This window comes from Martes martes (genome assembly GCF_963455335.1).
Source record: "Martes martes genome assembly, chromosome: 9".
NCBI classification, from domain to species: Eukaryota; Metazoa; Chordata; class Mammalia; order Carnivora; family Mustelidae; genus Martes; species Martes martes.
The window spans coordinates 119,097,752-119,113,264 of record NC_137896.1 but is presented as its reverse complement, the minus strand read 5'-3'; the positions used below and the strand labels follow the sequence as shown (position 1 = coordinate 119,113,264).

General features: G+C 51.7%; 1 protein-coding gene across 3 annotated transcripts in view; it reads right to left on the bottom strand.

Annotated features, from left to right (window-relative positions):
- The window catches only part of OTOF (otoferlin), a gene marked incomplete at both ends in the record, with an annotated part of 92,951 nt that overhangs the window by 28,708 nt on the left and 48,730 nt on the right, over nt 1-15,513 (bottom strand). For all 3 annotated transcript variants that reach the window (XM_080814466.1, XM_080814465.1, XM_080814467.1), the window contains 4 exons: nt 2,232-2,363; nt 8,675-8,729; nt 9,176-9,302; nt 11,020-11,093. In XM_080814466.1, coding sequence (XP_080670592.1) covers nt 2,232-2,363; nt 8,675-8,729; nt 9,176-9,302; nt 11,020-11,093 — 388 coding nt within the window. The remainder of the gene's footprint in view (nt 1-2,231; nt 2,364-8,674; nt 8,730-9,175; nt 9,303-11,019; nt 11,094-15,513) is intronic.

Below are 15,513 nucleotides of genomic sequence, written 5' to 3'. Positions count from 1 at the left end.
GGGACATCTGGCAACATCTGGAAACATTTTTGGTTGCTACAACCGGGTGGGGTTGCTACCGCCATCGAGTGGGTAGAAGGGATGCTGCCCAATGTCCCACACTTCATAGGACAATCCCCGACACCAAAACGTCCCTAGTGCTGAGTGAGAAACATTGGTTTGGAGGAAACAGAAATTCAACGAATCAGAGCTACTTGGATTTGTGAGAAAGAACAAAACTAGAATCAGGAACAGATTGAAGATTCATGTGAATGGAAGGGATAGTCTTAGTGGAAAGTGGTTTCTTAGTGGAAAGTCTCAGTGGAAACTGGAAAGTGGTTTTTAGGCTGGAAGTAGGCGTGGCCTGCCAGGGGAGAGACTGTCACCTCTGTGGTCCCCATGTTGCCAGGCACGGGGTCAAAGTGCCGCACATGCTGAGCAAATGTTTGTTTCTTCCTTTGGGTGAGTATCCATTCAGCAAAGTGCTACACAACCCCTTCAGGCACAAACCAGGTTCTGGGCCGGGCCACAGTGACAGAGGGGACGGGGAGCTTTTGGTCCACCAGGAACAGAAACAGGAAGGACCAACCACAGTTCAGGGACGTTACTGTCCCAGAGAAAGAAACGCATCAACCCCTGACCCAGAGAGTGCCGATAGAGCTGCTCAGGGGCAAGGACCTTGGGCCTGGGCTCTGGAGAGTGAGTAGGAGTTTGCTGGGGAAATGGCATGCGGAGAGCGGCTCTGTTTCCTTTCGAAGGAGGAGGCAATTTGAACAAAACACGAGGTGCACTGGGATTGGTGCAAGGTGAGCCCTTGAGTCAGCCAAACGTGGCTCTGCTGCTATCAAATAACCGCGGAAGGCCATGGGCACATGTCTCCAGATCCATTAAGGGAAAGCAGACTCTTAGCTAGGCTGGAGGCTTTGCCGGCCAGGCATGCACCATGATGTGAGGTCAGAGATGTGGAGGCTGAATTTCCTGACTCCTGGGAAAGTGGCCACATGGGGCCAGGAGATGGGGGAAGGTGTTTCTGAGCACGGATGTCCCAGCCCTGTGGGCCTGTGGGCAACCAGCTGTGAGAACCAGGCCCACCTGTGGTAGCAGGTCTGGCCTGGGTCCCCGTGGGAGACAGAAGTGTGTCCAGTCTTCCTTCCTGAAGATGCATGGCTGGGGAGCTCCCTGCCAAGTTGAGGGGGGACCCTCAGCTCTCACCACGCCTCAGCACAGACATGGAGACCCGGGACACAGATGCCTCACTTGGGCCAGCCTGGCACCCCCACTTCTTGGAGCCGCCAGGCAAGGCCGACTGGATGTCCCTCCAGGAGAAGGAGGGCTAGAGCCCCCACGTTTCTGTGTCCCTCTGACCTACACTCGGGCATCTGAAGATCACATGGGCATCTCCCACCAGAGCTGATTAGGTCTATTCCCTGCTGGAGTCCAGATTCAGGCTATTGTGTCAGCGGTGGCCATCCGAGAGGGCAGAGGGAGTCCTGGGCTGAGGCTGACAGGCTGGGTCCTGCTTCGTCAACAGCGCTCTCTGTGCTCTTGGGCAAAGCCCTTCCCACTGAGGCCTCAGTCTCCTCCTCCGTAAGATGGGGAGATTGAATTAGAAGGTCTCTGAGGTCCTTTGACCTCAGTGTGGCCTCAGATGGCTGCAAAGAACAGGAGCAGGAACCAGACTTTTTCTCTCATACCCTAAGGCCAGTGCTCTGGAAGGATCCCCGAAGAGGTTTAGGCAGCATGGAGGCAGCCCAGGGAGAAGGTGAGCGCGTGGAACCCGACTCTGGCCCTTAGCGCCCGGGCAAGGACTTTCTCCAAGAGCTTCAGTATCCCTTTGTGTCACATGGGATTGAGGGCAACAACCTCCGACTTTTGTGGAGGCCGGATGAGGGGACACACCTGCAGCATTTACAGGAGAGGCTGGCTCACAGGGACTGCTCCTGAATGGTGTCACTGCCCCAGAGGGCTCTGGCCAAGCCCCACGGGGTTCACCCACAGACAGCGCTGGAGGTTTGTTTCAAAGGGTGGCCTCCGGCCAGGACACTGTCAGGGGGTCATCTAGACTTCGGAGGACACGGCAAGGCATATCTGTGTGCTGGGGGCTGTAACAGCGTGGGCCAAGGTCAGCCCTGCTGGGAGCCTTTTGTGCCCCTTGACTCCCGCTGCTCCCATGGGTCTCGGGTGGCCTGGAGCCCCGCCTCCCACCACATGTAGGAAGTCCCTTTCCACATGTAAGGCCACAAGGTACTGACCTCATTGTAGTAGGGGCAGTTAGTGGACTCCTTCATGGACGTGCACTTCTTGTCATCACCCACCTCCACGCACACTACGGGGTCCATGTTCAAGCCCACCAGCTGCCGGGCCTCGATCACGGTGATGCTGACCTGCGGGCAGGAGAGGGGAGCCAGAGGTGAGCCCGGTGAGCTGGGTAGCTGGCCCTCCTGGAGCCGAGCCCAGGAGCAGGGACCCAATATGGGGCTTGGGTTCCAGTGTGAGCGCTTGGATCCGGGGCTCTTTCCCCACTAAGCCCCTGTGTCTTCCTCTATAAAGGAAGGGCCTGGGCTGGATCACCTCTGCTTGTGTTCTAGAATTATCAGCAGGGAGGAGGGCGCTGGTTAACAAGCTGGTGTCCCTGCCAAACTCCAGACCAAACCTGTCCAACCTCGGGCAGGTGGGGCCAGGCATCAGTATTTTTAGGACTCCCCCAGCCTCCCTGGCTCTGCCTAGTAGAGGGCTACAAACCACTTCCCGGGTTTCATGCACTCAAGAATTAAGCTTTCTATGTCTTCATTAACGTGCAAGAAATTTCCTGCTCTAGCATCTCTCTTTTTAAGACTGGGGGCCTCTGAGAACTCTCTGTTTCTGGAATTTGACCCCCTTTCCACATTCCTGGTTTCCCCCTTTTGTTTAATTTCTTTGTTGGGGGAGCTGACTTGATGCTGTGTGTTTTGTGTGCTCTGTGTCTTTTTTGGGGGGGGTCTAGCCCCCTGGAGTCTTACTTCTATGCTGGGAAGCCATTTTCCAGTAGTTCGTACATCTAACAAATGTTTGTGTATATATATGGGGTAGGGGAGGGGTGGTATGTGTGCATACCTTTTCTGAACCTTCCCTTTCAAGATTTGTTTATTTGAGAGAGAGAGAGAGAGGTAGGGAAGGGCAGAGAGAGGGAGACAGAGTCCCAAGTAGACTCCCTGCTGAGCACAGAGCCTGGTGACACCCGGGCTGGATTTCATGACCCTGAGATCACAACCCAAGCCAAAACCAAGAGTCAGACGTTTAGCCGACTGCACCACCCAGGTGCCCCTCTTGAACCTTCATTTTAAGCAATCAGCTCTTGCTTTGGATTTAGAGGTGCTGGTCCCCATTGGGGTGGCCATGACAAAAATGGAAAGAAGCACAGATTTGGGCCAGCTGGGGTGGCAATGAACCCCAGAACTTATACATGACCAGGTGTGAGAGGAGGCCACCACGTAGGCCCACTGAGCTAGATTTGGAAACACCACCTATCCGTAAGTTATGTGAAGGTTAAATGAGGTCATGTGTGTCAAGGTGCTTCATAAACCATAGAAAGTTCTAGAAAATGTGAGCTCTTGTGATAAATGACTTCGCAGAGTCTCCAAAGTAGGTAGGGTCCTATAGATGCTTATGATTGTTCCATTTGTCTCTCTCACACTTGCATTTTAACAAAATAGCCTGTGCTAAGCTAGTGTTAGCATTTACCTTAGCTAATTCTTCTAATGAAACTGTGGGGGTTGCTTTTATGCTTCCCATCTAGCAGATTTGGTATTTTAATCGCTGTGCTTTGATGCAACTTCTAAATACGATTTTACTCCAGAAAATTATTTTCCCTTTTCATAAAAAAAAGAATAACCATGGAAATTATCCTCCCCTGTGTCCATCAAAGTCTTGTAAATTTTCTGAAGCCCAAGAAATCTGCACATCAAAACTAATGATGTTAAGAAAAATAGAAATTTTGGGACCAATGAGAACATTGCCAAGAAAGTATATAGAACTGGAAACCGAACATTCACTAATTGAAGTAACACTTGAACTATGAAAGCAAGGATTTCTATTTGGAACTTGAAATGCCAAAGGGAATGAAGCTCAGCATCCAGAGTTCTGAAAACGTTTAATGATCACCGATTCTTCAGGGCGCTAAAAAGGAAATAGAGCTAATTAACTTAGTTCTGAGAAGTTGACTGTGAAGAGAGTAAGCAGACACTAAAAGTCCTTCCAGAATATTCTTGCACAGCAGTTCATAGAGTTTTAACCTCTATGAAACTTTTAATGCCAAAGACTTAAAAAAAAATCTCATTATGTTTTCCCCACAACTAACCCATCCCCTCTCCTCCATTAAAAAAAGAAAGAAGGAAAGACTCTGTAACTCAAGACTTGGGAAGTAGACATACACAGTTTGGGCCTAATAAGAAATAAGATGTGACATCAAGAGATTAACCTTCCAAATGTGAGCAGTTGGTTAGTTTTTATGTTTTTTTTTATCCAGAGACCCAGCCATGAGGCTAGCGTTTTTGCCCCCTACTCCCTTTCAGGACCCAAAGGGTGGGTATAGGAGGAGGACAGAGGGTTGAAAGGTGGGGGGGAGAGAAAGCCTCCAGAGGGTGCTCTTTGCTGGCTGAAGGGCGACCCCGGGGGAAACCCTGAACGTGAGCCTCTGGGGTCATTGCATGGTGTTGGTGGGGGAGGAGAATGTCATTCCTGCTGCTTCCCCACCCCCACCTGGGGCTATATGGAGGGGCTATATCACTTGGTCTTGAAATTTCAAACAAATTTCAAACCAGGGGTGGCTGGGTGGCTCAACCGGTTGAGCGTCCAACTTTTGATTTTGGCTCAGATCATGATCTCAGGGTCGTGGGATCGAGCCCCACGTCCTGCTCCTGCTCAGTGGGAAGTCTGCTTGAGATTCTCGCTTTCTCCCTCTGCCCCTCCCTACCCTCAAGTAAATAAATAAATCTAAAAAAAAAAAAAAAAGAAGTAAGATAAGACAAATTTTGAGGGAGAGGACTGGCCATCCTTTCCTTCCATTCTCTCATCAGCAGAGGACTTGATTTTTCCAGGGTGGAAGATGGGGAAGCAAATAGACCCACAACGGAACCGACCAAGCAGCGGACCCGGGAGACTCTTTGGGTAATGACCTATTCAGTCCTCCTCTTCCAAGATGAGGGACCTAATCCCCAGGTGATTTCATGAAAACCATGGCAAGGAACAAGGCGGAGTGTAAACCTGCACCTCTGTCCTGGGAGAACCTGAGAGCCATGGTGCTCTGTGACACGCTTCCGTGGGCTCTGATCATGCTGCAGGAACAGTGGCGGGGAGCTGGAGACGGCAGGGGACAGGCGCATCGGCGCTGCCCTTCTGCAACACCCTTTACCTTTCCTCACCTCCGGGTGGCCAAGATGTGGAAGGACTGGATCTGCATTTTGAGAAGATCACTCCAGTGGTGGCACAGAGGTTGGAATGGAGGAGGCGCTACGAGGGCAGGGAGACCAGCTAGGAAGAGGGTGCAATATCGCCTTCGAGGCTGGGGTCCATGGTCAATGTCACGAGATGACATGGAGGCGAAAATGTATGGGATCTTGGTGCCCAGAAGAGAGGGCAGGGAACGCACTCAGCATTCCATGACCCAACAAGAACCTCTCTGCCAGGTGCTGACCTTTGCTCACTCTGATGGGGAAGCTGCAGATTCACTGGGATGGCATTGTGGCTTCTCGCCTTCAAGATGCCAATAACCAGGAAAGGGTTTGCACATGACATACATTCTAGCCAGTGGAAACAAAGGAGATGGGCACCCCATGGCCTCTGGGCAGTTCTGAGCCCTCAGGGTCCCTCCACATCTCCTCCCACCAGCTGGGTGCGCTTTCAGAGGTCTTTCTAAATGGGTGAAGCTAAGCTCTCTCGAGAGGGACGTTCCTTTGCTGTTTTCTTGCTTCCTACATTGTATTTATTGGAAGCAAGGATAAATCCACACTTGCATTCTCAGAGCTCTCTCTCAAACCGTGTTCATAATTGTAATTGAGATGGGAATGAACTTGTCAGACAATACTGTGTTACCAGGTTAAATACAACAACTGTTCTGTTCAATTCAGAATGTCTGCAAAGCCTTTGGAGGGAGAAAGTGTGGTCCACTTAATTAAAGTCTCTGTCAGGAAGCAGTTGGAAAGAGCTTTAAAAATAAGCAGTAGGGGGACACTTGGGTGACTCAGTGGATTAAAGCCTCTGCCTTCGGCTCAGGTCATGATCCCGGGATCCTGGGATTGAGCCCCGCATCAGGCTCTCTGTTCAGCTGGGAGCCTGCTTCCTCCCCTCTCTCTCTGCCTGCCTCTCTGCCTAATTGTGATTTCTGTCAAATAAATAAAATCTTTAAAAAAAAAAAAAAGCAGTAGGTAGTAAGCTAAAGATGAACGCGGACCAGAGGGGGTGACCATCCAAAAGGCTCAGTTAGAGAGAAATTAGTCACTCTGACTGCTTCGGTTGGACGCCCTTGGATTTGAACCCTGGCTTTACCTTTGAATAACTGTGTGACCTGGGGAAAGCTCCTCACCCTCCTTGTGCCTCGGTTTCTCACCTAGGAAGGGGAGGAATACCTATATTTGGATGTTTGTAAGGATTATATTAACTTAAATGGAAAACACACACACAGCTTGCAGGATTGTGCCTGGCTCATAGCAAGCCTTCAAGAATGTGGGCGCCTGGGGGGCTCAGTGGGTTAAGCCTCTGCCTTCAGCTCAGGTCATGATCTCAGAGTCCTAGGATCGAGTCCCGCATCAGGCTCTCTGCTGAGCAGAGAACCTGCTTTCCCCCCCATCTCTCTGCCTGCCTCTCTGCCTACTTGTGATTTCTTCTCTGTGTGTCAAATAAATAAAAATCTTAAAAAAAAAAAAAAAAAGAACGTAAGCTATGTTAATAGGATCAATAATGGCTCCATTTTCTATGTTCCTCGATGTGGCAGGCTGGTGACACATCTGAAAACACAGACAAGCAGGTCTTTGTTCTCTGGAATTTTCCTATTCTCAGAAAACAGGAGCAAAGCCCTGAGCCCAGGCCCCTGGAAAAGTCTTCAGATATTCTGTGTTTGGGTTGTGGCAGAGACGGGAGGGAGCGACATTCCCAGATCTCCCAGGAGCCCAACGGCTTGAAGCTGTTTAAAACCACTGCCTGGGGCTTATTTTCCAGCACCTGGGAAGATGGCCGCCAGCTGGGTGAAAACGAACTGAACCAAGGATTAAGGGAGACAAGGAATCTCCTTGAGAAAACATGACCCGATGAACGGATACAAAGAAAGATGCCTCCAAGTTCTTGGTACCGTCACCTGAGGGAGGAGGGGTGGGGCCGTCCTTAACGATGGGGTGGTGTGTACAGTCTGGGAAGTGAGTATCAAAGATACAGCTGTGGGGGCACCTGGGTGGCTCCGTGGGTTAAGCATCTGCCTTTGGCTCAGGTCATGATCCCAGAGTCCTGGGATCGAACCCCACATTTGAGTCCCTGCTCAGCAGAGAGTCTGCTTCTCCCTCTGACCCTCCCCCTGCTCATGGTCACATGGGCATGCTTTCTCTCTCTCTCTCTCTCAAATTAAAAAGAAAAAAAAAAAAAGATGTAGCTCTAACCTGGGAGAGGAGGCTCACTGATTCTGGGCCCAGGTTCGGATACAGTGGTAGCCAAGTGGCCTCTCCTGAAGGCTCTGTTTCCTCTGACCAGTGAGTGTACTCAGTCCTAGGAATGCCCAGAGTCTTCTGACCTGAAGTTGGGTCTCGTTAGACCCTAAGGGAAGGTCTAGAGCAATGGGTGGTCCGTGGGCCTTCCTGCTTCCAGTTTATAAATAAGTACTAGGTGCTTTCAGCTTAGTCTATTGTGGGTTGGGTTAGTGGAACTCAGTCTCTCAGGCTCTGATAGACTCTGCCAGAAGAGACAAAATCGGGATGCGGCCCTGCAAGGCTCAGGACCAGGCCCCCAGGCTTGGGAGGCTGCACTGGGGTTCAGTCGCCCTGTGTGGCCCTCTCTCAGCAGCTACCAGCCATGCTCATGACCCATCCTGCCTGCCCTGTGAGCACATTAACAATTCAACGTCTTCAAATCTCTCCCCATCACAGCCAGTTCGTCTCCGGTTTTAGAAACACACAGACAGAAAAAATAAGTGTTAATTTGAAAAAACACAGAGAAGAAAAAGAAAAAAAAAACACCTACATTCTCTCATCAATGGACAACCAGGATTGACATTTCTTCTGGCATTAAATAATAGAAAACAATAATTTAAAACAGCACACCAAAAAAAAAAAACCCTCTCTTCAGAGGCTCTTATTTTATATATATATATATATATATATATATATATATATATATATTCCAATATATATGTCGTGGTGCTTCGTGGTCTTTTTATGGTTTTTCCAGGTCCCTCTGACTTTATGAAGTCCAAGGTTGGACACGAATGAAATCCTGGGAGGGCTTTGCCCAGCATAAGCAGCGTTCTCAAGTTCCTCTTTAAGCTTGTGCCTCTTTAGTCATGATACTTTTATGATTGTCTCCCAGAAACAAGCTTACTTTGGGAACTTACATTCAGCTTGTGGTTCTCTATGACCCTCAGATCCATGCAACCTCAGAGTCTATAATGCACATCTGGTCAGAACTCCCCACTCAAGTAGCGTCTACAAGGTATGCAGCCTCGAGATGCTCCACCGACCTGGAAATCCATGGGCCGCCCAGCACATGGCTCCATCTTAATGTCTGGCTTGGACCTGAGAAGGAGAAAGTACAGTCAGGCCCGGTGTAAGGGACTGCTTGTAGGGGAGGAGGCGGGCACTATCAGTGGTTGGACCCTGGCAGAGGGCAGAAGGACAGAATCATAGTCTTCAAACCCTCCAGGACTGTCAAACAGAATGGGGATTAGTTGTTTGCAGAGGTCTCAATAGAGAGGACCAGCTAATGGCACAAGTGACAGAGACAGAGATACTAGGTCAACAGCTTCTGATGTGGGCTGGGCAACTCCCTGATTTCCCTTGGCTTGGAGGTGTTCAGTGACCTGGAAATAGGCTCCTGCCTTTGTAGGGACGAAGGTGTGAGAGACTTCCAGGAAAAGAAGAAAGGGTCAGGGTTAGGAAGAAGCTGGTGTGGGGGGTGGCTGATTCTTCCCACCCCAGAAGGGGCAAGGGCAGTTTGGGCTGAAGGTCTCCTGCATACTCACCGCTTGTTGGACACATTGGTGGTGAGAGCTGTGACAGAGGCTAGAGACACAGAGTCGGGGTCCAGTCCATCCCCCAGCCGAATGGCCAAGCGGTCAAGGTCCTCCATCTCCAGCACAGCCGGTTCATCTGCCGAAGAAGAAAGGCCATTGAGGTGGACTGGACGGTGGGATGGAGACTGTCTTTCCCTTTTTCTTTGGCATCCAGGAAACTAACAGCCAATTTGGGGGATTTACTTGGTAGCATCTGCTTAGAATGGTATGGCCTGGGTATCTGCAAGGTTTCCTACCTAATCTGGATCTTTGATTTTAAATGATATTGTAACGCGTGTTGTTTTTTTAATTATAATTTTAAAAATGATCTTAAAAATATATTTATTTATTTATTTATTTATTTTAGAAAGGGAGAGAGAGAGAGGTGCAGAGAGTAAGAATCTCAAGCCAACTCCAAGGAGTGTGGAGCCCGACGTGGGACTCGATCCCAGGACCCTGAGACCATGACCTGAGCTGAAATCAAGAGTCAGCTGCTCAACCAACTATGCCACCCAGGCATCCCTTTAAAGATTATTTTTAAGTTTATTCCTTTAAGCAATGTCTATGCCCAACGTGGGGCTCAAACTCACGACCCCAAGATCAAGAACTGTGCGCTTGCCCTACTCACTGAGCCAGCCAGGCGCCCCAAGTCTTTTTCAGTTTGATGGTATATTACTTAGGCGAGCACGGAACGCCCCTGAAGAAGAAGCGAGGGAGGAATCCATACTCACACACCTTTCGAACAACAGCGATTCTACCATTTACTGAGTGGCCTCTGTGTGCCAGGCTCTTTGTACATGTATCCCCTGTCCTCACATCCATGTCCAGGCAAGACGGGCACGATTCTCATGTCACGGATTGGGAAACTGAGGCTTAGGAAGTAATTCACCCAGGTAAAAGCGCTGATGATGAATTTGGAACCTAACCCTGCACTGATGTATATGAGTCCAATGGGATGAAGAATTGATTGTCCTGAGAAACTCCACTCTAAGGGGAAGGAAGGGCACACCTAGAATTGGCACGGGGGCAGGAAGGAGAGAGATGGCGCCAGTGGACCACACAGGGGATGCTGAGGCAGGAAGACGGGAGCCCCGCAGGAGGACGTGTGTCCGCAGACCTGGGTCGGAAAGCTACATACAGCTCCCTTATCCAATCTAGTTCTCCCCTGTTGCCTGCCCGGCCTCCCTGCCTCCTTTCAAACAGCTGTCTTGCCCTCCCCCCAGGCTGAGGCTCCGCGGGGAACCAGGGCCACAGGCCACTCCTGCCACCCAGGCCCCATCCTGCCTCTCGTTCCCCACCCCCCTACCCCCCGCCCCGGGGCGTTCTCTGCAGCCTGCTGAGAAGGCTTGGGGAAAGGCAGGGCAGTGGGTCCTGCCACTGAGTAAGCAGTCTTGGGTTGCTAATTTTCCCCCAGAATAGGTAACTTGCCCCACCGCTTTCGTTTTTTGTTATTCCCTTCTCTAATGAACAATCTCTAGGCTTCTGTGTGCAGGGAAGAAAAGGGGGGGGGGAAGCAGAGAGGGCAGGAGGAGCCTTTCAAAAACAGACCCATCAGACAGAGGGTTCTGCTCACTTGGAGACCAGAGGAGATGCCCTTCCCACCCTCAGCGGTAGGAGCACCCCCTTCCTGAACACCACCTTCTGGACCCGGCTCTGCCAGCAGCCAATGGGAGTCTAGGGCCCGCCCAGGTGGCATCGCCGGCCAATCGCAGGAGAGCCTGTCGGGGCGCTGCCCGCGGAGGGTAGGGGTTTGGTCTCTGTCAGGTGCAGAGAGTTGGCCCCGGGCGTGGCCGGGCTGGGGCGGGTTTCCCTACCTTGTCTTTGGAGTTCCTCTTTGTGGGGCCGGTTCTTGCCGAGCTTCATGGCTGAGAACACACTTCTCCCCGCTCTGTGAGGTGGGCGCCGGAACAAGGTGGAGGGAGATGGACGCCAGGAGGAAGACAAACACACACAGGAGAGCAAAACCCGAGAAAGAACACATAAGGGAAAGGAGCTGCTTTCTCCAGCCCCTCATGGGCTGGTCCCGAGATATCGTGGGGGGCCAGACTTTCTAAAGCGGGAGCCAGGAGGGAGAATTAGGGCAGAGGAGACCCCACCACCTCCTCTTTCCCTGTGCCTTCACACCCTTGAGCAGAATTAGTTATCTGCTAATAACTGCAGGGCGCAGCGGTCAGAGAAGGGGACCTTCAGCTGGAAAGAACACTCTTAACTGGAGCCCCTCGCCCTGGGGGAACTGGGCTGATCTCCGCACCCTCCCTCCAGTCAGAGACCTCCGAGCTCCACCATGCCTCCAAGCTCATCCTCCCTGTCCGTGCATCCCGCCTCAGCTGGTTGGAAAGAAAGCCAGACACCTGAGCCCAAGCAGCAGGACAGAGGGACAGGAGCAGGATCAGAGGGGCAGAGGCCAAGGAGGAGGTGGGAGATGTGGCTGAAACTAGCAAATGACCCTGGTGCTCAAAGCCTGCCTTGTCTTTCCCGACCTCTCCACGCCCTCGGAATCTCCTCCGTCCCCAGTGGGAAGGAGGAGATGGGCCCTTTCCCATCTGTCTTTGGGCTGATTTCCACCCCTTCTGCCTGTCCCCACTCACTGTGGAGTCACCCCTTTTGATCAACCCCCAGGAACGTATGGCAGACTCCATCGTTCCTACCTCTTCCTCTGGCTTGCTGTGGCCTTGTGCCCCCAGGTGAAGGGCCTTGCAGTCAGGGGGGCTGAGGGAAAGGGGCAAGGGCCGTCAGTGTCCCTTCAGTGATGTCCCTGCAGCCGAGCCTGAGGTCCCTGGTGCCAGGAGGGACCCGGGATAGGATCAGCAGGGGGTAAAGTGCAATATTCCATTACCCCATCAATATTGCACGAGCTGGATACCTGACTCCCTGGTCTTCCCATGCTCCCTCCTCCTGGGTGTAGCCCTGTCATCCTGTAGGCCCGGGGGTGGGGGGAGGTGAGATGGAGGCTCCGGCTCTGAGCCACAGCAGAGGGTCCCACAGCTCCCTGTGGAGCCTTGACTATGGTTCCCAAGACCCCCTGCTCTTTATGCCAGGTAATGTGAGGTTGGACAAAACCTTTCCTGTCCTTGTAGGGATGGCCTAAAACCCTCAAGCCCATCTACCCCAGGTTGGGGGTCCATCTTACTCCCCCAAATCAGGCCTTTCTTTACTCTTCTTTGCTTTCTTTACACCCAGGCAACAGGTGGAGGGCTATGAGTCTGCATCCCAGTGAGAGCACAGCCAAGAACCCTTCCGTGTGCACCAGCTCACAGCTTAGAAAACACCAGTGTATCCATGGTTTCCTAAAAAGTCACAAGGTAGGTGAAGAAAGGCTGGGGTAACACTGATGAGTCCTCACTAGCCAGCATCGTGTTGTCTGGGACGTCACAATGGACGAGAGAGAAAGGAATTTTCTCCCCTTCTAATAAGGGGAGGTATATATGTACCAACAAGAGATTATGTAATTTTTCTTGAGCACCTACTATGGGCCAAAGGCTCTTCCAGATGTTTGCTCATTCCATCTTCATAGCCATCCTGGGAAGGACATTCGCTTTTCCAAGGAAAGACTCTGAGGCCCCGAGGATTGGGGTTGATGTGCAGAGCCCCACCTACGAGGCCGGCCGCCGTGGGGTTGCCCTTCTCCGTCAGTGGACATCCCATCCCGACCATCTGGAACTTCAGTGAAGAGTCTCCAGGGCCCGCGCTGGTAGGGGTAGGTGTGGACCATGGGCCAGCACAATCCACAGGTGGGGTGCCGTCTGGGTCCCCACAGACTGCCCAGCTTTGCTTACAAAGGGGCTCGTTCACAAATGATCAGCTCACACATTTTGGAAGAGACTGCCGTGAAAGTTAATGGCTGGTGACAAAACCTCGAACAGGTCAGTGAGCTCATCGGGAACAACTGAGCGGCGGTGAGAACAGACCAACCTGCCTGACTCACGCTGGCCTGGTGGCCTTAAGGGCGGGGGTGCTGGCTGTGCTCTGACCCCTGTGACGGGCGCATGCCTGGTATGGGCCCTCACTCTGTTTCCTGTCTCAGTGTCTGGGCCTCCATTCTGTCCAGCCTTCCTGCTCTGACTGCCGCTTCTGGATTCCCCAGGAGTCTCCTGGATGGTCCCATGGATGGTTCTTGGCCATTTCTGGGCTGTGCCTTCCTTAGAGTCCCCAACCCCATGCTGTGTGGGACCGACACAATGCCATCACGCATGGCCCGCTCCTCAGCGCCTGCCCCTCCAGGCTGCCCCCTGCCCCGCCAACCCTGTTCCCCTTGCCCCAAATCTCCCGGGAAAGTGGTCTGAGACGGTGGGTCAAAGCACTGTGTTGGGTCCGAAGCAGGTCCTGCCTGGAGAATCCAGCTTCTCGGCATCCTGGGACATGGTCTGTACCTGCTGCCTGAAGCCTGGAGGGGGTTCGAGTGGCAGGGACTTGTGGCTTCCCGATGCTGGTGCCGAGGACCCACCCAAGTGGTAAAGGGCCTGGGGCTTCCCTTGGGCAGTGATGGCCCTTGACTTTGAAAGTCACTTTCTTCCTTAAAACAAATACATTTGGAAGCAACGATTGAGACTTAAAAAAAAAACCCAAACCTATACTCTCCTACTATTCTCTACTGTACCCTGAAGCCAATCAAAGGAGAAACCCCTCTCCCCAGACCCTGCATAATTTTAAGCATCTCGGCTGGACAGTTCCATTGGTGCTACTCCCATTTTCTCTCTTAATGAAAAATTAAGGATATATGTAATATAGGGTAGATGTAATTTCCAGAATTCTTACTATGGGCTCTCTACCTGGCTCGTTTCTCCTAGACTTGCTCTTTGATTCATCTGGACGGTGTGCAGTAGAGCGTGACGTCACCGGCTCGCACTGCCCTTTGGAGCCTTCTGATCGATGACACGTCAGAAGTTCGCTACAGAAGCTGCCTCTCCCAGCTTTTGTCACACCGCTTCCCAGCAACAGTATGCCTGCTCCTCTTGGCAAAGGGCAGAGGTGCTTTTTGAAATAAATCTTAGGCCATAATAAATAAATCTCGAAGAAGATTTAAGAAGAAGAAATAAATCTTGAAGACCATCCACTTGTGTTAAAGACTAAGATTTCCAAAATGTGGAATTTGTTGACTAGGTGACTGGTGCACTGGTGTACTGAATTTTGGTCTTTGTTTTTAAATAAAATGCTGCATTTGGTCTAATTGCGTTCTTCAATTACTCAAGATTCCATGCAGTGAGGAAGAGACAAAGAAAACAAGCCAATCATCAACTCAGTGGGAAAAAAACTACTTTGCAACCAAGGGGCTCCTCGTTCAAGGCTGCAGGGAAACGGAAGCAGGAGCCAGGGAGGTGGCCCTTTGCGGGCCCTCTGAGGAATCAGGGTCACATTTGGGCTTCCCTGTGGCTGGATTCACTGCAGACAGAATGATAGGCACCTATGGTGTAGACCACTCTTTCCCTCTAGAGAAAAGATTTTAACAGTTTGCTCATTTGTAAAATCTTTTCTTCATTTCTGGACCCGATGACTTCTTTGCTGGCTGCACGGCTCAGATCTAGAAGGATGTCGTGGTTGGGGGATGCACTCGGGACCCCAGGGGAGGGCTTGGTATTCAGAATGAATTGGCCAAAATAGAGGTAGTGAGCCGGGTGTTGCATGAATTCAGGTCTGTGTATTCTTCTGGAAGCTGTGCCTAAGGGGCTGCCGTGCTTGACCGTGGACTCCAGGCCTGGCTGCCCATGGCTCTGCCTGAGACGGCCTTCAGTCCTCACAACCCAGGCTCTCCAGCTCAGGCCTTGGGTAATCAGGAGGACCTCCTGTCTTGAGAGAAAGAGGTCTCTGGCTCTCTGTGTTGTTGAAACAGCCACGTTTTCCAAATGCGCTCCTGTGCTCCAAGTGCCCCTCGGTGGGTTTATTTCTTTTAGTTCCCCTGCCCCAAGTACGGCCAATTTCATAGTTGCAGGCTGTAGAATTGGTTTTCACAGTGTGTTCAGTTTCAGTTAGTTTCAAATCGCTTCCCGAATCTGGGCAGACAGGAGGAGCCTTCGTTCAAGAGCCTGTCTCCGAATTTGTCCCGTGCACCCTGGGGGAGGCAGGAGGCTTGGGAGGCCCATGTGTACCGAGGTCCACAGTGCTCCAGGGAGCTGGCCCCTCAGTTCACCCCAGCGGCCAACCCCTTGTAAGATCCAAGCAAACAGCATTGCGGCAACAGATCTCCCGCCTCCCCAAACCACCCTGTCCCCCAGCTCACGGACTTACGGGAGCGTGAGTCCTTTCATGTCCCCATCCTTCAATTTCTCCTACTGCAACTTGGACATAACTCCACTTCTTTCTCCCCTGGGGAG